The sequence below is a fragment of the Chenopodium album genome, chromosome 9 (assembly GCF_948465745.1).
Source record: "Chenopodium album chromosome 9, dcCheAlbu1.1, whole genome shotgun sequence".
NCBI lineage: Eukaryota > Viridiplantae > Streptophyta > Magnoliopsida > Caryophyllales > Amaranthaceae > Chenopodium > Chenopodium album.
Genome location: NC_137842.1, coordinates 69,072,983 through 69,096,932, shown reverse-complemented (window position 1 = coordinate 69,096,932; position 23,950 = coordinate 69,072,983). Strand labels below are relative to the sequence as shown.

Genomic DNA, 23,950 nt, shown 5'->3' with positions numbered 1-23,950 from the left:
TTAAAAGAAAAGATGTTGGGATTCTGACATATTGGTAATCTGCCTAGCATCAAAGTGGCTATGCGGTGAGCTTCAAAAAATCAATTCATCAAAGCAACATTGGATTTGTTAGTTGAAACGAACACTACAAGAGGGGGGGTGAATTGTAGTTAAGTTCCTAATGACTACTTTTGCAAATTTAAAATGAAATATAAAAGAAACTTGATAGTGCACACACAGTTTTACGAGGAAACCTTCCAGGACCCAACTGGAAGTAAAACCTCGACCCTTGTAAGGGATTTCAAACACACAGACAATCCACTATAATAGGGCAATGAAGAAATTACAAACCTATTATAATCCAGACCTTTAAACACAAGTTCCAACTAGAACTTGTAGCACGGTAAGACTCAATCCTACCCAATTCAAATCCCCTGACTTGAATTCACTCGTACTCTCACAGTACCAATGCACTCTTTTTACAAAATAACTTCTACTGTATGTGATAATAAATCTCATACACTCTCACCCAAATACCCAATCAATTACAGTAAATAAAATGTCTAGAATATGTTAGGCAAGCTATGCATAAAACCCGAAACTAATATGACAAGATAAAGCTTGGCAAACTTACACTTTGATGAAGCTCACAAGATTTTCTTCACGCATAAACTTACAAATTAAAAATCGAAAGCAGTTTTACCTCTACTATTTATACAAGTATAACTTGTATAGAAAGTAGGTTTTCAAAAGATAAAGATGTTAACTTTCCTTAGCTCTAAATACGATTTTTTTAAATCATTTTATTAAAGAAAATACAAGAAGATATATATTAGTGAATAATATCGTTTTGCAACTGATTTTAGGAAAATAAATTAAAACAAAATCTTTTTTCCAAAATCTATCTTTTTATATTTTTCCAATTTTATCTTTTTGCCAAATTATCTTGTCACGTCTCTAATAGATTTCATGCATATCTTATTAACATATTTAACAATAAATCTAGAAGATAAAATATTAACTAAATTAATATCTCAATGCCGCGCTTTTGTAATTTTGAATATCTTGGGCTTCACAATTGGAACTTCGCAGCCTAAGTTCCACAAGGAACTTACTGTCTTCAGCTCACAACCTTCAAGTTCCTGTTAGGGAACATTCCTGTTAACACAATTTAGTTGAGTTTGCTTTAGTTTAAATTCATCATCATCAAAACTTATAAGCTTCAACAGGATTGCTTCTCACATTGAAAATTTCTCTGGTTCCAACTGGTATCAGGAAATATAACAAGATGAGAGCCACGAAACATTTAATGCTGAATTCACAGCCCTTCTGATTGATAACTGTAAGAAATAAAACAAACAAAAAACATTCAGTCAATCTACAACTCCATGTTTTGACATTACACCACAGAGAACATTTAGTCCAGAATTACAATGATTTAACTTCAAATATAGCCTACTATCTGGAAAATAAAGCAAAAGATAAAAATTGCTGAACACGAAAAAGAGAATTGATATAGCATTCAGAAATGAGCCCTTGCTACCTGTTAATACTTGAACAAAGCTATCTTCTGAAATCTGGAGTGTTACATTGAGTCTCCTTCAATTTGAACACTTTAACAGATTATGGCCCTGTTTGGTAGTTAGCTTATTGAGGGTATATTAGCTTATTTGACTAACTTTAGCTGATTGAATTGACTAGTCAAACAAGCTAATACAAGTGTTTGGTAGTAAGCTTATTGAAAGAGCTTATTCCACTAAATAAGTTCTTTTTGAAAAAGCTCATTTTAGGATTGACAAGTATTAGACAAAATTAAAAATAATTTAAAAATAAAAATGGAACTGTCAAGTATGTAGAACCATATCATAAACAAGCACTTTGACAACTGACAAGGTTGTAAAGGCAGTTGGTTTCTCTAGTCTTTTTAATTGCATAATCTCATAGAATGATAAATTGTAAATCTGATGGATTTCCTCTTACTTCTAAGTATAAAAACTCTCAAGTGGACGTCATAGAAAATTTGCATCATTATATATTTTCCAAATACAGTGATTCAACTCATTTAAGCTTGCCAGGATAACCACAGAAAAATAAAAACTTTGCTGCAGCCATGTTTGGTCTGAAACACTATTAGAAGACTAGAAATTGCAATAGACCAAATCAATACAACAGTTACAACTTGCAATATATCATTTTAAAATTAACGGTTAACCGATCCGATTTGATAAGCAGTTTTTTTTTTCCTACTTAAATCTATTTTTCATTAGTAATATTATGAATGGATTTGGTCAAGGTCATGTGATATTATTGTTAATTAGTGTTAAATGATATCAAAATAACTACATTATCATTGTTGGATATCTAACTAGAGTGTAATATATTGTCCATATTGTCAGTCTTGTAATCATGAAATTTTCTGCATAATTGAATTACTAGAAATTTTAAGCATTTTCGGAATTACAATTGACTCCACCAACCTTAAGGATCCTTGATTAACGATGGTTGAAGGGAAATTATGTTACCTCATGTTGTGCCCTCTAGTGTTACAAGCAACTCTTCCCCTTTTAAAAGCCAGACTCCCCTGTTTTAAGACAGATTAAATCAAAACTAGGAATTATAGTGTTTATGAAGGTAACTGTGTACAAGAATGACCCAGATAAAAGCATCTTATAAAACAATGAGAACCTGAAGCTTGATTAAGTGGCCATTTCTTCAGGAAATCTTCATCAGCTAACCTATATTCTCAGATTCACCTATATTAGAGCAAGCTGTATCAATCGCATAATGCTTACACAATAGGAAGAAACAATAAACATGTTACTTGTCATGGAATTATGAACTTTTCAAAATAAATGCATGTCTTCAGTTATGAAACAGGAACAAACTACTTGTCATGGAATTATGAACTTCTCAAAATAAATGCATGTCTTCAGTTATGAATCCTGATTTCCAGCTTTAGACCCTCTTTCAGGATGCATTAACCCATTAACAATAGGCCTCTAGACTCATTTTCCTTCCTAACACTTCAATAAATGAGCTATAAGAGAATGTCATTCATAGCTAAATGACAAGGCCTAAAATGTTTTATATAACACTGATGGAAGAACAATAGATGCAAGAAACTTTGTCAAGGTTTACAACTGAGTAACAAGAAATTTACTAGCCAGATATAAATTGGCAATCATAAAGGACATTACGTTTTTTTATAAATTGATGTGTGAATACAAAATTCACACAATGCATAACGCAGAAACAGTAAAATATAGCTTCAATTCAATTACTTCATAGTGCTGATAGTTACCTTTTCCTTCCCTGCTGAAACCTTTTAGCCTATGTGAAATAGATACTAGATAAGTGGATCAATGGTAGAGCTGCAGTGCTAAATCTAGCAGCATCGAATCTCACTAGAAAATATGGAGATATCATCAGTAGAAGTATGCAACTATGCATCATCTAGCAAAATCAGTAGTGATATACATATTAATCATCAAACTTGTTAAATACCAATAGGATGTGCTCATCTAATTGAAAAAGACGGATTGACCATTATTAAAAACAAAACATGACAATTTTCCAAAGGTATAGTCTAAAAAATTAAATAGCAATGCTATTGATTCTACTTATGAGTTAAATCAGAGTATACTTACAGCAGCAATTAGCAACTTATACTTTTCATCAAGGAGTTAATATTAAGGGTTGTGTGTTGTCAAGATAGATAATGCCAATAACAATCTAACGCCAAGATTAACAAGCATGAGGTAAAATCCCCCCCCCCCCCCCCCCTTGCTATATAAATATTCTGTGCACAATATCATAAATAAACACGTATATACACAAACACCTATATATGGTGAAATTAAACTAGACAGCCAAAACCCACACATATAATATAAACTGTATTCTGGTAACCAGCCAGCACAAGCTTCATTATATCAAAATCCATAAGAGACTGCTAAATGTCTTATAAGTGTATCATCCAAATATTTGATTCTCATAATTTGTAGTTTTTTTTTTTTTTTTTTGAAAGAACATGATTTTTAGTTAATATATCTGAAACTTGAGATATTTGAATATAAGAAATCTGGTCTAATATAATCTGAATAATAAAGATATATTCTAATTCAATCTAATCATCTTTTTTATGTACAAGGGTATACATGTATACAATTTATCACTTCTCTGAGAAGATTAATCATGAAAAAATGGTTGTATTAATTACAATAGTCAACAGTAAAAACAGTGAAGCTTTTGGTTTTTGCGTGACCAAAACTACTTAAATGGTAATACTAACATGAATACATGATAATTGATAAGGCATCATATGCTATTAAGCCAAAAATTGAAATCCAAGTGTGAATAATATGTGTAGACATTACCTTTACTTGAGTTATAATTAAACATTGAGTAAACAAATTCTTCCGGGCACTGATTTTAGTAGTCGTCCTCTGAAGCAAATTTTAAAAAGGTGTTAAGAGATAATAAGCAGGCAATCCATTCACCAAACTGTAGCAAAATATAAGTGAAAAGAGGACAATGTTTCGTACCTGTTTGAATAATGTTGGGGATATGTTCGATATTGGACCAATTAGCACCAGTATTGTTCTTGCATTCATTCATTAACTCTCGGCTACATTTCCATATACACAGTTTGGTTAAGGAGGTGAGGTGGCGCATCTCTTTTGGCATTGTTTTCAATTTTGGACAATACCTAATTTCAAGGGATTGGAGAGATGATAAGCCGCCTATTGATGGTGTTAGGCTTTCCAAATTATCACAACCTTCAATCTTCAGGGAATGGAGAGATGATAAGCCGCCTATTGATGGTGCTAGGCTTTCCAAATTATCACAACCCAGAATATCAAGGGAATGGAGAGATGATAAGCATCCAATCCCCTTTGGCAGCTTCACCACCTTTGGTAGTCCCCATAATGTCAAGGAATGGAGAGATGATAAGCATCCAATCCCCTTTGGCAGCTTCACCACCTTTCGGAGATCTTCTAGTTTCAAGGAACGGAGAGTGGGAGCAAGGTATCTCCATGGCATCTCTGCGTCACTTCCTTCTTCTGTGCTTTTGTTGTTGATGACATCATCTTCATCCTCCAATTCCAACTTATGAAGAAAATGCAATGATAGACTCTCGAGGGCAGTGAATCGGTCCCACACTCCTCGTCCTGATATACTCTTCAAATTATTGCAACTAGTAATTTTAAGGGAGCGAAGAGAGGACAGGCGACCGCTTCGGAACACCTTACCCACCTCTCCTGTTTTCAATTCCTCTATTTTCTGATCTTGGTAAATATGGAGATTCGAAATATGGTGGAATGATCGGATGGGTAGAGAATTAAGATATGCCAAGTTATTTATCTCAACTTCCCCCAATCTTCCATGTCGTTCTTCCTCCTTTTGCTGAGTAGTCTCCCTCATAAGTGGGCCCAGCGCTTCATTAAAATCGTACAATGTCAATTGTTGCAGTCCCGGACACAAAGGAAAAGTTGTCAATTCTGGACATCCTCTTATATAAAGATGAGAAAGTTTTGGTGCTTGCGGTGTCTCACTCTCCTCTGATTCTGATACTGATGATGACTTCCACCATCCCTTCAACTTTAGCAGTAGTTTAAGCTTCACCTTTTCAAGGGATGGAAACATAAACAACTCATCATCATTTGCTCCACTAAAATTATTACTACTACTCTCCATATACTCCAGTCCACCCAGATCTTCTAATTCAAGGACTTTCAAATGACGCAGTTTACTCATCATTGGAAGACAACTTTTGCTATTAATTGATGAGCCCACAAACAATGTTGTCAAATTTGGACAATCAGATACATAAAGCTCAGAAAGCAGTGGTGCTTGTGGTATCCGATCACTCTCCCCTGATTCTGATGATGATGGCTTCCACCATCCCTTCAACTTTGCCATCTTTTTAAGCTTCAGCTTTTCAAGGGATGGAAAGAATACCAACTCATCTTCATCACCACTATTAATACTACTACTCTCCATATACTCCACTCCATCCAATTCTTCTAATTCAAGGACTTTCAAATGACGCAGTTGACTCATCATTGGGAGATGTTCCAACCTTCTACACTGGCAAATTTTAATTTCAACAAGATTTGGGAGACAACTTTTGAGATTTGAGCCCGAAAACAATGTTGTCAAATTTGGACATTTAGATACATAAAGCACTGGTGCTTGTCGTATCCGATCACTCTCCTCAAGGGATGGAAAGAATACCAACTTACCATCATCTCCACTAATAATATTACTACTACTCTCCACAAATTCCACTTCACTCAAAGCGTGTAATTCAAGGATTTCCAAATGACGCAGTTGACTCATCAATGAAAGATGCTCCACCCTATTACAACCACGAATTACAATTTCAACAAGGTTTGGGAGACAACGACTGATCCAGTTAGGGACCCTCACCCCTGGATATTCCAACAACTCTAACTTTCTAAGATTGGAGTGGGGTTGTAGGCCTTGCAGCAATTCCTCTGCATTATTATTCTCCTTTGTTTCCCACTTGTACTTAATTTCCCACAATTTTGGACATTTTAATAGCATTCCCCCTCCTACTGCATTGTATCTCACGTCTTTTTTAACTATAATATCCATAGTGCGAGTATAATTGGTGAAATCATCCAAATCTTCAAGCTGACCAACACCATCATCTTCATTGCTTGTTGCACTTCCACCCACTACAAACCTTGTCAGCTTCTGCAAAGAGGTCATGATATTCATCCCTGGAGGCATATGTGTTAAACTCGAGCAACCATCGATATCAAGGTGCCTAAGATTAACCAATTTCCCCAATTCCCTTGGCAACCCTTTTAGGTTCTTACAGTCGCACAATTTTAATGTTTGCAAGTTATAAAGCTTGGTAATGGAGGAGGGCAATACACATACACGCCGGTTATTTGAGAGGTCAAGATACCTTAGATGCACCAATTCACCTATCTCACTCGGCAACTTATCCAATCCAATAAAATCATTCAAACATAATACCCTTAAATATTTTATGTTTGATAAATCCCCCACAAACGGTTTCAAAGAGAAATCACGAACCTTTGTACATAGAAATGTACGCATCCTTTGCATATTGCTCAACTCACCAACAACATCTTTAGGTGTACTTCCATCAATGTGTACATGGCGAGTTTTCTCGTTAAAACATCTTGTACTATAGGTGCACCACAATATGTCTGTCCCCGCTACTTCTTTGGCAAGATCATGAATTAGATCATGCATTTTGCATGATACAATTTCATTAGTAGTACCTTCAGCTAGTTCTATATCTTGGAAGAAGCACCTTTGCAGTAACTGCTGGAAATACTTGTCCCCCGCATCTTCAAAACTCTCCCCATCCGATGGCATAATGAAGCCTTGAGCCATCCAAAGACATATCAAATCCTCCTTGATAATCTTGTAATCCTTGGGGAACACAGCACAGTAACTGAAGCAGCTCTTCAAATGAAATGGAAGATCATAGTAACTCATCTTCAACACAGGGACTATGCCATTGATCTCATCTTGTGTAACGTGTGCCAAGTCGGTTAACAAATATTTCCACCTACTTTCTCCCTGACCACTAAGAAGACTTCCAACCACCTTTATGACAAGTGGAACTTTGGCACACTTTTTGACTATCTGTTCTCCAATGTCAATCAATTGTGTCTCTACTGGATGTGTCATTCTCTCAAACAATTTCCAACATGCTTCGTTTGAGAGATCCTTCAATTCGTGTGTCAATTTTTCCGAACTTCCCACAACTTTAACTACCTCCTTAGAGCGCGTAGTAACCAAAATTCTGCTACCCCTCCCGCCTTTAACCAGCAAAGTTTTCAATTTCTTCCATTCTTCAGAATTCTCATTCCAAACATCATCCAGAACAAGCAGATACTTGTTCCTATCAATTCTTTCTCTAAGCTTTATCTGAAGCTGGTCCATAGTAAAGCCATCAGTTTGATTAGCCTGCTGGTTGGTTGCAGCTGCAAGGATTTGACCAACAAGTGCTTTGACATTGAAATTATCAGAGACACAAACCCACATCTTCAGCGGAAATTCTCTCTTAATCTTGTCATCATTATAGACAAGTTGAGCAAGAGTAGTTTTCCCCAAACCTCCAATCCCAACGATGCTGACAACAGAAACATTCTCCTCAACAGTAGTGTCTAGTAACGTATCAATCAAAACCCTCTTATCATCATCCCTCCCAATAATCACATCATCCTCCAGATTCACATAGGAGTGAGTTTCCCTCATAACCCGACTGTCCTCGAAAACAACCGAGGGTCTAAACACATACGCAAGCTGATGATCTTTGACAACATCATCCAACTCCTCCCTGATGCTTTTGATCTCTCGATGCCAAATGAAAGCAGAACGAAGCGGATTAGAGGGAGAGAAAAAAAGGGATACCTCTTTACTCAAGTTGTTGCCAGGCATGAGCTTCTTGCGATGAGCAAGAGTGGTAACCTCGTCAAACAAGTCATCAGCTTGGTAAAGAGCTTCCTTAAGCCTTTCAAGCATGCCAAGTTCAACATGCTGGCTACGAATACGACCATGGTGCATCCGCTCTTGTTCTTCAGCATCACGGAGGACGGCGTCGATGGTTGACATAGTCCCCTTGAGTTTATGAAGCTGGGACTTCACACCCAATACAGATTGAATTTCCTTCCAAACAACAGAGTCCAGCAGTTGAAGGATGGTTTGCACCAATGAAAGCCCTCCTGCTACATCCATCTCTCTCTCTCTTTTTTTTTTGTTTTTTTCAACAGAATTTTTTTGAGCAAATTCAAAAGAAGTGGAATGTGTTTAGAGTGTTTTTGTGGGTATGTTTGGTAATGTGACAGAGTTATTTTATACTACGTATTAGCTGAGGAGACTTTTCAAAGTTCCTTCATTTAATTTTTTTTAGAAATTGGTTTGTTTTTTCCAACTAAATACTTGTAAGTCTCATAGACATTCTACAGTAATTTGTACGTACGGAGTTGCTCATAAGTTTTCAGTTTTTCACAATAATTGCTTTTACTCTGTATTTTAATATTTTTATTTCAATTTGTAAATAATTCAGGCTATGGATAACTTCTAGTCTAATATGGGATGCCGTGGAATAGGCCCATATGTGAGAAAACATACTTACATGAGTACTGAACTTAAATTTAGAACACATGATTTAATTTAAAATTTTGAATACATGAGTAATAATTTAGGACATTTATGCGAGTAATAATTTAGAACATCTTATTTTGGATTTATAATGCGTGATTAAAAATATAGAACATACAAGTAAAAATTTATAACATGAGAGTGTTCTCACATATGAAAGAGTTCTCACGTAAAAAGGGAATTCTCACAAAAGCCAAAATTAAAGTTATTGGAATAAAAGAGTAAAATTGGTCTTTCTAACATTAAGAAAATGATTTTCACCTATGAAAAGGGGGAGGGAGGAATGAGATATGAGAATTATTTGAGGAATGCAGCCAAATTGTATTATTAGTGCAAGTTGTATGTATTCAATAGAGATGAGAACCACAAGTAACTAATCCTTATTTTCCTTCGTTTACTTGACTTGAGGCCCAGCTGCCACTGACGCTGATATATTCTTCATTATCCCAGTGGAGGGCAAGCAACGCTCCGAGTAATGGGTCAAAGATAAGCATCAAGTCACACCAAACTCCTTGCACACAACCATAAATGGATGCAGCCCTACCAAAGTCACATCGGAAAAACTAAGTCAGTGAACAACAAATTGGACCGTTGGAAACAATAAGGATGTGGCAAGAATCGAGACTCAAGTACAAGTTGTATACACTAGAGATGAGAACCACAAGTAACTAACCCTTATTTTCCTTGGTTTACTTGACTTGAGAGTTGAGGCCCAGCAGACAGTGACGCTGATATTCTTCATTATACCTGTGGAGGGTAAGCGACGCTCCAAGTAACTGGTCCAAGATTAGCATCAACTCACACCATACTTGTTGCATATACCGATAACTGGATGCAGCCCTACCTGAGTCACATTGAAAACACCAGGTCAGTGAACAAGAAATTGGACCATAAAAAACAACAGACAAAAAGGATGTGGCAAGAATCAATTATAGCAGTGTAGGTGTAGCCAATCAGCAAGTAATTCACATCTATTACTTGATGTAAGGATAATGTTTTACAGGACTAGCACTGCTAGTTCCAGATTATTCAATATTATATGCAATGCAAACCTCACATCACAATTCAATCACACACCCAAACGTATGGAATGAAAGGGAGTAACACTAATGAATTTTATAGAATAGTTTCCATAATAATGAGGTTTAACATTTTTGCTGTTAATACTACGTATATCAGGTATGTGTTACACGAACAAATATGTATAGACATATGGTAAGATTTATGAGCGTAGATTCTCTTTATTTCATATGTTTAGTTGAATTGCTTATAAGAAGTTACAAGCAATTTACTGCCAAAGATGAGATCCCCTGATTATACAGTCTAGGAAAAATATATACCAGGTCATAAGGTAATTTTGTAACAGGAGGTATTACTTCATTTGCTAGCAAACATCAATACAAAAATCTCTACAACTACTACTCTAAACATACAATTAGAGATGTGGCTTCAACTTTGTCAAATGAGGCCGGTTTTCAGTTCATAATATTACAGCTGATGTCGGAGGTCAGACCATCAGAGACAGTTCATTCCAGTTTTCATACACGGTCACTACTCACTAGAGACTAACTCTCAGATCTAAACCCCGTCCCACTATGTTTCAAAGATGAAGAATTGAAGATTATTCATATTTATCCAACCTTGATAAACTTTTTCACAGAGAACATCTGCCGGTCTTCTTTGAAGCAAGTTTCCTTTGACCATCAAAACGTTCATAAGCTATCACCTCAGTTGCAGGTAGTCATCCTGGTGACACTCGCATCTGCATGATAATGTTTAAGTCTGCTTAGAGAAGAATTTATCATCCCAGTTTCTGCAGATTCCTATGCTCACCTATGATCGATACTTAAAATCATTTTGTCCCCAACAGACCAAAATAAATAAATCACAAGCGAGAATAATAATTACCTCTTTATTTTCCTTTAGACATCAATGCGAGGTATGTGTTGGATTTTAGGCCAATCAGCACCAGTGGATTCCTGGCATCTTTCTTTTAACACTGGCGAGCATCCCCGTAAATCAAGTTGTTGTAAAGAACCGAGGTGACAAATCTCTTCCGGCAGTGATTTCAGTCGTTTGCAATTCCGAATTACAAGAGACTGGAGACATGAGAAGCAGGCTATCCATGATGGTAGGGCTTCAAAATTGTCACAGTTTGTAATTTGGAGGAATTGAAGGGAACTCAGGCAGTTCATTCCCTTTGGTAGCTTCACCAGCTTTGGGAGGTACCATAATACCAAGGAATGTAGAGTCTGATAAAGGTATTTCCAGGGAATGTCAGTATCAATGCCATGATTATCCTCGGTTGTGCATCCTCGAGTGTTGAGATCTCCATAATCATCATCCAACTCCAACTCAGAAAGCAACTTCAGATGTAGGCTCTTAAGGGCGGTGAGATGCTCCCACACTCCCTCTCCTGATAGCCTCTTCAAATTGGAGCAGTCAGAAATTACAAGGGAGTGTAAAGAGGACAGACGGCCACTTCGGAACACCTCCCCTGCCTCTTCTGTTAAACTTTCCATATCATGGTCACCTCTTACCACCAGATGAGAAAGGCTCTGAAAAGACTCGCGGGGCAAGGATTTCAGATACCCTACTTTATCAATCTTAACTTCCTTCAATCCTCCTAGTATTTGCTGCTGCTGCTGCTGCTCCTGCTGCGTCTGTCGAGTACTTGATGTTGATGGAGAATCATCACCAGGGTACAGCCTATTTGATTCTGTAGAGGAAGACCTTACATCACCAACGCATCTCCTCTCACTTCTTGGTCTAGTTATTGGGCCCAATGCTTTATTGAATCTGCTCAGCTCCAACTTTTCCAGTTTTGGAGAGAGAGGTATATCTGTCAGGTTCCAGCACAACCATATATGCAGATAAGACAATCGGGGGAAAGATTTTGTGAATGGTTCGGCCTCACTGTCGCCTGAGTCTGTATCGAGATGCAATGATGATCTCCACCATCCCTTCAACTCTTGAAGATTTCCTAGAACAAGCTTTTCAAGGGATGGAAAGAAGACTAAGTCATCTGCTATTGATACTGCTTTTCTTGACACTACTGATGCTGTGGGTGCCTCGTCTCCATAAATACTCTCCACGTATTCCAATTTGATTAATCCAACAAGTTCAAGGGATTTCAAATAACGCAGTTGGCTCAATAATGGCAGATGCTCCAAGCTTTTACATCCATAAAGTTCAATTTCAACAATATTCGGGAGACAAGCTTCAAGATTATTCACCAATGAGCTCCCCCAGCTCGGAAACCTCACACCTGGATAATCCCACAATCCAAACAACTTTAGATTGGGGTGGGGTTGCAGGCCGTGAAGTAATGCTTCTGCATTAGCACCCTCACTGTCATCTTTAATAAACCTGGAGTTTTCCATTCCACAAAGCTTTTGCGTCCAGCATATGTTTATACCCCGTAAATTTTGCTTGTTTATCAGATGCCCGCCTTTCTTGGCTTCTGCTGTATCATATGTTAAACCTCTGTGAACCTTGATTTCCATACTTCCAGTGAGATTGTAGAGATACTTTAAGTCGCTAAGTCCACCAGCACCTACTGGCCTCAAACAGCAAGCACTGCTTGTACCGCCAACTAAAAACATAGTTAGCTTATTGAGACAGGTCATACTATTCATCCCTGGAGGCATATGTGTCATACTATTGCAATCAAATATATCTAGACACCTAAGATTAACTAACCTTCTGAAGCCCCTCGGCAACTCTTTTAGTGACTCACAACCACGCAATAAGAATGTCTGCAAGTTATAAAGCTCGGTAATGCACAAGGGCAACACAGATAAACTACGATTACAAGACAGGTCAAGATATCTTAAATGCAACAATTCACCTATCATGTTCGGTAGCTTTTCAAATGAAGCCCCATGTAAATCTAATACCCTTAAATATCTCACTTTTGGAAGCAGCACTTCAGGGCTTTCTAAAGGGTTGGGGTACCCTATGTTCAAAATTGTACGCATTCTTTTCATTGTGGTCAAATATCTTCTAAAATCTTTTTGACCAACAGTATTATTGACAAATAGATGACGAGTTTTCTTATCAAAATAGCTTGTATCGTAGCTGAATGACAAGATTTCTGCTCCAGCTACTTCTGTAGCGAGATCATGAATCAGATCATGCATTTTGCATGTCAGAATTTCACCATTGTCAGCTCGCTCTACATCTTGAAAGAAGCACCTTTGCAGTAAATTCATGAAGTACTCCTCACCAGCATCTTCAAGACTCTCTCCGCCTAATGGAACGATAAAACCTTGTGCCATCCAGAGACTGATCAAATCCTCCTTCTTGATCTTGTAATGCTTGGGGAATACAGCACAATAACTGAAGCAGCTCTTCAAATGGTACGGAAGATAATAATAGCTAATCTTCAATGCACGAACTATGTCATTCTCATCAGGTTCTATGTTTGCCAAGGCAGTGTTTTTCAAAAATCGCCACCTACTTTCTGTCTGGCCCCGAAGAAGACTTCCTACAACCCTTATGGCAAGTGGAACATTAGCACACTTTTGGACAATTTCTTTTCCAGTATTGACCAAGTATGGCTCAATTTCATCCTGCCCAGTTTCTAGAGTCATTCTCTCAAATAAGTTCCAGGAGTCTCTCTCTGAAAGACCATGTAATTCAAACATATAGCGGTTTCCCACCATGTCTGCTACCCTCTTAGAGCGTGTGGTCACAATAACTCGGCTACCTCTACCACCTCCGATCAGCAAAATTTTCAACTTGTGCCACTTATTAAAATCCTCATTCCAAACATCATCCAAAACAAGCAGATACTTCTTTCCCTCAAGTTCCTGTCGCAATCTTCTCTGGAGCTGCTCCATTTCTAAGCCAACATAATCTGTTTGGTTTGTTACAGATGTGAGTATTTTGTGAAGCAATTTGGTATGAAAATCATTAAAGACACAAACCCACATCTTCAATGGAAATTCCCTTTCAATTGTCTCATCATTATACACAAGTTGGGCAAGAGTTGTCTTCCCCAACCCTCCCATCCCAACTATGGTCACAAAAGAAACATCCTCGGCAACAGAACTGTCTAGTAACATGTCGATCACTATCCTCTTGTCTTGATCTCTCCCAACAATAACATCTTCCTCGTGTACAAAAGAGTGAGAGTCCCTTTCGTATTTCACATCGCATACCTCATGACCATGCTGTGGTCTCGAGCCAAAGCCATGATGATCTCTAACAACATCATTCAATATCTCCTTGATCTTTTTAACTTCACGAGACATATTGAAAGCAGAACGGAGCTGATTAAAGCGAGAGAAGAAAAGGCGTACCTCTTTCCTCACACTGCTACCAGACATAAGCTTCTTGCGCTGGGCAAGAGTAGCGACCTCATCAAACAAGTCATCAGCTTTATAAACGGCTTCCTTGAGCCTCTCGAGCTTGTCTTGTAATGTGTGGCTGAGCTCAAGTTGCTGTCTCTCTTGCTTCTCAGCATCAAGGAGCACCGCTCTGATGGTGGACATAGTGGCCTTGAGTTTCTCAAGCTGGGATTTATAACCCCATAAGGATTCGATTTCCTCTCCAATGGGAGTGTCCAGCAGTTGGATAAGAGTTTGTACCAGTGTGAGAACTACTGACACATCCATTCCTACTGCACTTTTTCACTTCCTTGTGAGAAATCAATCAGTACTTTTACAAGAAAAGGTGATGAAGGAAATGCAAACAATAATAGAAAATGGTTTGTTTTGAATTTATGTGCACGTATAATACAGATTATTTAGACAGCACAATAAAGCCCTATGACTATGAGTCATAAGGAGGAATTACTAGGAAAATGCTCTGTAAATCTGTAATCAACTTTCAGGAAAATAACTCTGCTATGAAATTTCCAAATTATTTCTTAGTTCTTACATATATTATACGTGAAACTCTGGTGAAAAAACTGTTACAATTTTTATTATTATCTTTTTGAAGAGGATTGTTAGAGGAATGCAACGAAGATGCAGACAAAGACTAAGATTTAAGAATAAAAGTGGTAAATAATTAATAAGAATTGAAAAAAGCTATTACCTTTGTGGACTGGGGAGGCTAATTCATGGTTAGCAAGCGTAGAGTAGACAAAATCAAAAATTAATAAATTGCTTAGAAATTGAACCCTTTCACATTAGATTTTCCTCCGTTTACTTGACTTGGGCTATTTGTAGGACCTCCCAGTAGATATACATCATACATACATTTCCTGATCACTGTATCGGCAGAGAAATGGAGAGGAATTTGACAAAGTCTTCAGAGTGAAAACACGGGAATGGCGCTAAAAGTCCACCCCATGGAGAGGATGACATTGACGGAGAGAGCTGAAAAATGAAGCCATTTCACCAAAAATGTTATCGAAGTTTCGGATGATACATGAAGTAAAGATTAACCAGAGTTCTCAACTTCAAAACAATATCTGCTGCAAGCCTGCAGCAGTTTCTACTCTAGATAATTGCTTCTAAGTGAATTTACTTCCTTAAAAAGACTACACTTCATTAAATCTGCCTACTTAGTTTTTACGGAGTATAATTTTGTGATGATCAAGTGCTATCAGGTCATTTAACCCGGATATGTGTAAGACTAATAAGACAGCTTTAAGCAAATATCAGGATTCAGGAATGGAAATGCTTCGCTGTCTGCATTTTATCTCCTGTATAGCTTAAAATTCACCCGTAATGGATGAAGGTTTCGTACATCAGAGTGTTTTTTCAGACAAGTAGTAAATTAGCTGAGAACATAATTTTCCTACAGGAAGGAGGAGCTTACAATTATGATTCTATGAACTGCAAAACGCCTCTGACGGAACAGCCTGTGGATTTTATTTAACTGAATCCTTGGTAAACATATTTTCCCTGTGGATCAATCTGTGTTATTTGTCAGTATTTGCTTAGTAAAGTATGATAAAACAAATTTCTCATTTTTTTTTTCTTTTTGGCAGTATCAAGAAAGATATTGTTGTGGGGCACCTCCGTCTTTAATACTCCGTAGGTTAGTTGATTTTAGACTATTAAGTATAGTACGGAGTATGTGAGTGCTAGTATGCAACTCCTTCCGTCTGTAAATTACATTCCTATTTCTAGCATTTATTTCTCACATAATAGAGGAAAACATGAATGTAATTTAAGGACGGAGGGAGTACGTAGTATTTGAAACTTCAAATGATATCAGAACTTCATAATGGGGATAACTATTGTGTGAGAAAATATTACAGTACTGTATTTACAAACAGATTTCCATGACCTTTCCAATTCCTCCATTTGATTTATGCTCAACCAAAGAATTAATAGCTTAGTCCTCTAATATCCCATTAATTGTAGATGTGGCATTGTCCGCATATATTGATAAGAGCAATAGCATTTGAATGTTTTTTTTTAACTACCTTCGGTTCGTATTATATGCAACTTTGGTGCATTATTTGTGAGATATAAAAAATTCCAAAGTTGCATATAATACGAACCGGAGGTAGTATTGGTTACGTCATAGACATGTTCATATGGCCATACGGGTACAGGTCGAGCGGGGCAAGTCTTCAAGCCATCTTACTTTTAATGCAAAAGGATATAACATATACTTCGTACTAGTATTACATCAAGTCATCTTACTTGAAAATGATGTTCACACATAGGCATGCTTCACCTGCTAGGTCAACCCATTTTCTTGCTGTGTCTAATCGACCTTTGTGCCAAACTGCCAACCAAGCCCATGCCCAACTCTAGGGACACAAGTGAAGAATATATACGAAGTCGCCACTTTTTAGTAGTCAGGTTTTATTTTTATTTTTTAAATACAAAATCTTATATGTGGTTGGCCACACCGTGTGGTCAACCACTATAGGGGTTACTTGATCAGTGTTAAAGAGGTTACTTCATCATTTTTATAGAGTTACTCGGTCAGTGTTATAGGGGTTACTTAATTGGTATTACAGGGGTTACTTAATCAATGTTATAAGGGTTATTTTAAGTGGTCACACGGTGTGGCCAGCCGCACACAAGACGAGCTGTTTTTTAAAATTGTAGCAAATTACGTGGTATTCGTATGTAGAAAACGTGGAAGGCATCATTATCCATATACGAAAAATTAAAGAAAAAAAATAAAAATAATTGGTGAAAAAATAAACGTTTGAAGGAGAAAAAGTTAAAGAGAATACCATGGCTGAGTTGAAACATCGAAGGCGAATAGCCGAATACAAATCATTTCAGGTGTCCTGTCCAAAATGAGGCCCGTTTCCTGGGTTCAGGACACCTTAAGAAATAAGGAGCGGTTTGGAAGACACATATTCAAGACTTAACAAACTCAACTATGTTATTATCAATTTGAGCAACAATTTTTATGTATGACATTTATATGATCTTGCACATAAATAAATTCTAGTCTACAACACAGCTTCCAATTAATGTTACATGAGGCCTCATCACTTGCTAACCTAAGAATTTCCATACGCAAATCTGTACACGAACTACTCAACTAAGAATACAGTTAGATACGGCTTCAACTCAATCGCCCCATAAAGAGGAGAGACACTCGCTCTCTCTACTCTACTCATTGGGTGCAACAATCTGAAACCCGTTCACCGGCGTTAAAGTAATGAAAGGGGAAAAATTACCTGAAGACTAGAGCTGCAATGCCAAATCTGGCTGCACTGAATCAGCCTTCCCAGAAACTGGAGATTTTGGCGACTGAAATCCAACATTCAAGTCAGGCGGAGTGGAACCAACTTTTGGATTGGACCCCACGTTCGGTAAACCTTCAATAGGTTTTATTGTACTAGAGTTTTCCAACAACTTAGCTTCTCCAAAACCATTATTATCAATGGTCTGAGGCCGAGGACTCTGTGTCTCAGTTCTGGACACAGTCACAATTGATGCATTGGACTGAAGATTGAACATTGCAGGCCTTGCTGCCCCAATCATTTTCCCCATCTGGGCTGCAAAATTAAGCCCATAACTACCATTAACCCCGTTAATACGGGATTGCAAAGTTGAAGTTTGATTAATGGGGTGTGGATTTCCGGGTTTCCTGGAACCACTGCCATTATTTAATATGCTGACCATTGTAGTCGATGGTGAACTTGCACTAGCTTCAGGTGCAATCAAGTTGGACTCAGCACCAGTGCTGGACACTTTGGAAGAAGTAACTGGAGTAGCATCATTACCAACAGCTGGAGGAGAAAGGGCTTTGCTAGACTCCTCGTTTAAGTTTGATTTATTACACACTTTATGCGTCTCAGACAATTGATCTCCTTGTGGCTTTTGCGCTGATCCATCACCACTTGAATCTGCTACACCTTGATTAGGAGTGGAAGTTGTATCTGTGGGTGCAGGCAACGAGGATGGTGGGTTTTGTTGACCAACAGAAGCAGGTGACTGTTGCTGCATCGGCCTTTCTGCAGGAGCTTCATTTTCTCCTACCCATCCTGGGCCAAACTTGACAGCAGCAGGTAAGCATCTCTCAATCTTCTTTGAAGCGACTTGCCACGCAACAGGTCCAATTTTAGCAGCAAACCGTGCCAAACTTCTCGCATAACCATACTCTGTATGAAGCCCCACCTGAGAAACATAGAAAAAAACAAAGTCAGAGAGCAGAAGAAAGAAGCGTCCAAACTTTCAATTAGGGACTAACAGCAATTCAAGGATATTGCATTTCTTTCATGCATATACCATTAATCGGACCACAGAGGATGAAAGACAGAAAAATCTAATACCCTAGTGCGCGTCATCTAGATATATAAGGTGAGATCAACACTCACAGGATACATGAATTTCACAAAGAGGCCTAATAAACTCACACCCATACCAACCCAAAAAATTCACACCCATACGGCCATACCAACTCAATTACCTTCTACAAGGATAAAAAAAAAAAAAAAAAAAAAAAAAAAAAAAAAAAAAAAGGTAATTATTTGACCATGCCAATATGTCACCATCCACTTCTAAATCTTCTAGATTACGATGTTTAAGCCAACAGCCGAATATCATGCTGAGCATTGCCAAGTAAAAAGTAAAACCACATTCAAGCTTTATTATATGGACCATGCCAATAAGTTGGTATTCAATTCTAACTAAGATACGATGCTTTGGCTGACAGCCTGATATCATTCTGAAGCTTGCCGAGTAAAAACTAAAACCACAATCAAAGCTTTATTATAATGACCATGCCAATAAGTCAGTGTCCAATTCTAAACCTTCTGGATTACGATGTTTTCGATCACACCCTGATACTGTGCTACCGTGCCAAGTAACAACTCAAACCATACTCAAGCATATTAAATTAAATGCAAAGAAAATGGCTTCATGTCTAACAAGGCATTCAACACTCACAATCCTTATCAGTTCAAGTGATGAATACTTACAGCAATTAGCTGCTTTCTCTCTTTATCGAAGGTTGTTAATACTGATGGTTCCTGTCCACAAGTTAGGGAGTAGGAATTGTATGTATTGCGTCTAGTTTCATCAAGCACAATATGTTTTTTTCCATGCTTCATTAAAATCCCCCTTGAAGCAGACCCTAGCAAAATTACAGGTAGAACATCAAAATTCCTGAGTAACAAGAAAAGCACAAGATATAGAAACACTGAATGGTTCAGGGGAGCCCATAAGCATGATGAATGCTTACCTAACATGTCATCAGCTCTATCATATCTCTCAGCAGACCAGCCAATGTAAGTCTCACCAACACGAGAACCATACAAGGATCGTGCAAAAGTATCAGTTGATCCATACTTATCTGAATGAGATGCCTTCCTCACCTCATTATTGGATCGATTAGAATTTCCCCCAGCAGTAGCAAGAGTTGCCTCGGAGAAGTCAGAGCTAGCCCTCTCTAATGGAGGTCTACCTGGAGGTCTCTTCAAATTCTTTGTTGGCGGTCTTCCCCTTCTTACAACCTTGGGTTCTGGTTCTGGTTCATTATTATCACTATCTGCCCTTAGATTATCAAAATTTTTTACAGCCAACTCTTGTATAGACCGTGCCTGGTAAGAAAAGCAATATTAAAAAGAAAGGCATACATAGCATACAAAATTTTTTTATAAAAGCAAGTCTTTTTACCTGTCGAAAGTAGATAGTATCCGGAGCATTGTACTGCATTGCATTGGAACAAATCAAGAAAACATCTTTCTGCATAACAAGGGAAGGTCAAAAGGATGTAAATTGGAGGCATGAGATATAGTAATAATCGGTTACATAAATCATTCAAACACATGGCTGTAACATTACACAGAGATCTAGACTGCCAAACCAGCCAACACCACCACTCCCCCCCCCCCCCCCCAACCCAAAACAAAAGTAAAGAAAAACAAGTTTTCAACACCAATACAGCATCACACATTTTTTGAGGAAATCAGTGAACACAACAGACACCTATAGTAGTCATGTGAGATATTAATACCTAACCATAAAATAACATTTAAGTGCATAATGTTGAACGTGTCATAGTCCTGCAGATCTTGGATTGCATCTTTGTCCCTTATTTTTAAAAATAATATAACAATATTTACTTTTAATAACTCAACTCTATTATAGTCTTCCAGGCTTTTATGCACAGACACAGTAAAAAATTAAGAAGACATGAAGAAATCACATAGGTCAGAAGACTCAGAACTTGAAGTTCATGTCTCTATTAAGCATCAAGGAAAACTGGGTGAGAAATTAACAAAATACATGCAGCATAACTATAGATGAAACTATGATGGACAGCAATGGACAAATTGAGTCAGAGTCGCATGGTAAGCAAAATTCCCTGTAAAAATCTAGATATTAAACTCCTGAGTTTCAAAGAGAACCTCCAAACCAATTGAAAGTTTGAATCTAAAAAGATTCTGAGGAGGATCTCCACTGACAAAAAGAAAATCATGTAAATGACACTTAATGCAAAAGAGAGCTTAACAAAGCCTCTAAACACAGAAAGGAACTACTGACAAATATGCTCCATTTCCTTCCAACACTGCATTCACAAGGCAAGCTGAAAGCTGGCGATGAAAATTCTATAGCTATCAGGGGACTTCATTCTCATATATAGACTGCTATACCAAAGGCCCATGGCTCTTCATCCAGTTATAATATAACCATGATCATGGTCACAGAGTCTCAATTACTAATTACAACTCACCTTAGATAATCAGTGAAAGCACCAACCAAGAAGATGAAATGGGCTTTTTAAAAAAATCCCTACTATGTAGAATTGTACTAGATAGTTGGCAATATTCACACATAAAGATCAAAAGCTGAGCAGAGTAAGCCCTACAACTACCAACCATAACTCTCCCCAATATGATGCAGTAAGAAATAAAGAAGAAAGCTGAGACAAAAACAAACCTCAAATTGTTCCAGGCTAGAATAAGCACCACTGGCAAGTTTCTTCCTTACAGTACTAAAATCCATTGGGTTCTCAATAACTTCATGGTAGTCTGGAAGCTGCACCCCACAAAAACAGAGAACAGATTTAAACAAGAATCAAACTGGCAACAACTTCCATAAAGATTTTAATATCATCACTACTTTCAATTCACCTCTTCTGGGTCCACGGGATCTGCAAAAACTCCATAAGTATCCTTCCTGGTCATAGAAAAATACCCATCCTCTAAGTATATACTCAGTACACAATTCAAAAAGCCAAATCACTAAAAAGCGAGATTAAAACTCCATTTAGCTAAAAAGGTCATACTTTTGAAGTCTATCAAGAATAAAAAGCAACAGGCTTTTATCAGGCAAAGGCGTCATCAGTCCATCATCGACCTTAGATTCTGCAAACATCATCGAAATCGACATTCAGCACGAGATGATCAAAACAATCACAATTCTAACAATTCACTTAAGATTATACATAAAACAGATAGAAACCTTGTTGAGTGCTCTCCTGCTTTGTTGTTACAACAGCACTGCTGTGCTTTTCACTCTGCAAAAACAAACCCCATATCAGTCAGCATTATATATTATCCACAATAATAAAGCAAAAAAACTCAAGCAAAGCGACAGTTTATAAAACTTGCATAGTAACATAGTACTCCAACCATTATTTTTATTTTTATTTTTTAAAAAAGGAAATATTTTTAAAGTAAAGACAAAATTGAACTTTTTGTTGAGATGACAGTCTTATCATTTAATGCCCACAATCAACAACAAATAATTTTTCCCTTTAATTTAGCAAAAATTAATTAATTAAAAAAAATACCCAATTTACAGAAACCCAAAAAAAAAAAAAAGAAATCAGCAGCCAAAAAGATAACAAATTCCACAATTCTTACACCAAGAAAAGAGAGAGACTGAGTCAAAGTGCGTCACCCTCACTTGAAATTAAAATGCGCGAAATTCAAGGAAGAAGTAGTAGTAACGATTTTTCAAAAATTAGCACAAATTAAACCAAAAATCAATGCTTACTAAAAAAAACCCGCGCTTTTATCAACTACAAAAATAAATGTCAGTATTTCAATTTCTCCAACAATAAACCCAAATCAATATAAAAATTTTAAAATTAAAAAAAATAAAATATAAACCTTAATCTCCTCAACTCCAGATCCATGAGAAATTGAATCAATTTTGCGCTTCTTAAGATTGGAGCCCGAGGAAGCACCATCATCCGGGCAAGATTCCGAACCCGAATTTTCTCTCTCCTCATCAGAGTTACCCTTACCCAGAACCTCCTCATCATCTTCTTCCTCATCATCATCTTCATTCTTCGGCAATTTCAAATTAGCAAGCTTCAATTGCTTCTTAGTAGCAGAAGGAGTATCCTCGTCGAGGTCGGAATTAGGGTTAGGGTTCCGGCGAGTGGATCGGCGAATTCCGGCGGAGGAATTGGAATTAGGGCTAGGGTTTGTAATTTTGGAATTGGGGATTTTATTAATTTTATGATTCCGAATTTTTTGTTGAGATTGTTGTTGTTGTTGTTGCTCTTGTTGTTGTTTTAAGGAACGTTTTTGAAGATCTAACAGAGATGGTCGACCTTTCTTCTTCTTCTCCACTATCTTACCCATTTTTTTTCTTTTTCTTTTTTTGTTTTTTTTTTAAAATTTTTTTGGGGAAAGAAAAGAAGAGTTGGGTTTTCTTCTGCTGCTGTGTTAGGTGTTGGTTGTGTGTGTGAGACCCCCCTTTCTATTTTTCTCTCTCCTCTTATTTTCTTTTTTTTCCTTTTTTTTTATTTTTTGGGAGGAATAGGGGAGCAGGCTAGTCACGTGAAAAACACCTAACTTAGTTCGTGTGGTTCAACTTACACGTGACATACACTGTTTGTGAGTTCAGATATTTATGTGTTTTTCTTTTAGAGAATGAAGTTCAAAACATTTTGATGAATTTGATCCTAATGAAGAATGAGCTTATGATCTTTAGTAGAGGTTAAAAGTAAAAATAAAAAAATAAAGAAACTCCCTTTGTACTTTGGTTATTATTTCTATTTTTCCTAGATTGATTGTGAAAATGAAGTTTTGATTTGATTTTCATACAACAATTAAAAAGTTATTATAACTATAATTTGAATTTAATGAAAAAGTCAACCATCTTTTGATGAGTCTTTTTCTTTAGGTAAGCAACATCAATTTATCAATTTATATTATTACCTCAATTTCTTTTTAATTGTAATAAATGAAATTTTTATGTCTCGCAAATAATACCTTTTTTAAAAAACTGACAACAAACGGATGTTGTATACATCTTTAACCTGAACCCGCCTTGCCCTAATTCCAAAATCACAAACCCTAGCCCTATGATGAAGTAACCTTAAAACACAATTTTAGTTCAAGATCCAAGCTCGGCCCCCAAAAGACCCCACGGTATTCATACTCTAATTTGCAAATTTA

At 37.1% G+C, this 23,950-nt stretch overlaps 2 protein-coding genes across 4 annotated transcripts; both read right to left on the bottom strand.

Annotated features, from left to right (window-relative positions):
- Positions 1-219: 219 nt before the first annotated feature.
- LOC145558078 (uncharacterized) lies at positions 220-14,758 on the bottom strand. The gene is made up of 9 exons (XM_081619227.1): positions 11,078-14,758; positions 9,901-9,997; positions 9,579-9,693; positions 4,524-8,793; positions 4,356-4,424; positions 3,281-3,383; positions 2,665-2,732; positions 1,222-2,560; positions 220-1,137 (listed from the first exon to the last, which is right to left on the bottom strand). The coding sequence occupies exons 1-5, from the start codon at positions 14,649-14,651 to the stop codon at positions 4,411-4,413; spliced, it is 8,070 nt and encodes a 2,689-aa protein (XP_081475353.1). The 5' UTR covers positions 14,652-14,758; the 3' UTR covers positions 220-1,137; positions 1,222-2,560; positions 2,665-2,732; positions 3,281-3,383; positions 4,356-4,410.
- Positions 14,759-14,849: 91 nt separating this feature from the next.
- On the bottom strand, positions 14,850-23,246 carry LOC145559008 (uncharacterized). Of its 3 annotated transcripts, XR_014092641.1 has the most exons (11): positions 22,652-23,246; positions 21,999-22,053; positions 21,823-21,901; positions 21,668-21,713; positions 21,474-21,572; positions 20,208-20,276; positions 19,774-20,131; positions 19,511-19,665; positions 17,765-18,707; positions 17,309-17,388; positions 14,850-15,482 (listed from the first exon to the last, which is right to left on the bottom strand). XR_014092641.1 is itself a non-coding variant. In XM_081620399.1 (10 exons), the coding sequence occupies exons 1-9, from the start codon at positions 23,129-23,131 to the stop codon at positions 17,772-17,774; spliced, it is 2,277 nt and encodes a 758-aa protein (XP_081476525.1). In that variant the 5' UTR covers positions 23,132-23,246; the 3' UTR covers positions 17,290-17,388; positions 17,765-17,771. The 3 variants fall into 3 exon arrangements, 2 of the variants coding, with proteins under 2 accessions (XP_081476525.1, XP_081476524.1); XM_081620399.1 differs by lacking the exon at positions 14,850-15,482 and having other exon boundaries at positions 17,290-17,388; XM_081620398.1 differs by lacking the exons at positions 14,850-15,482; positions 17,309-17,388 and having other exon boundaries at positions 17,438-18,707.
- Positions 23,247-23,950: the final 704 nt, after the last annotated feature.

Bases quoted from the DNA above. Each gene is read 5' to 3' on its own strand.
- LOC145558078 (XM_081619227.1), bottom strand. From the start codon at position 14,651: ATGTCCACCATCAGAGCGGTGCTCCTTGATGCTGAGAAGCAAGAGAGA. The intron at 9,998-11,077 runs AAAGGAAAATAA...AATGTGACTCAG, and splicing joins CATACCTCGCATTGATGTCT to GTAGGGCTGCATCCAGTTAT. The intron at 8,794-9,578 runs GTCAGTGGCAGC...CTCTAAACACAT, and splicing joins ATAATGAAGAATATATCAGC to TCCACTTCTTTTGAATTTGC.
- LOC145559008 (XM_081620399.1), bottom strand. From the start codon at position 23,131: ATGGGTAAGATAGTGGAGAAGAAGAAGAAAGGTCGACCATCTCTGTTA. The intron at 21,902-21,998 runs GTTTCTATCTGT...TGATGTTTGCAG, and splicing joins GCAGGAGAGCACTCAACAAG to AATCTAAGGTCGATGATGGA. The intron at 19,666-19,773 runs GTAAGCATTCAT...TAATTTTGCTAG, and splicing joins TAGAGCTGATGACATGTTAG to GGTCTGCTTCAAGGGGGATT.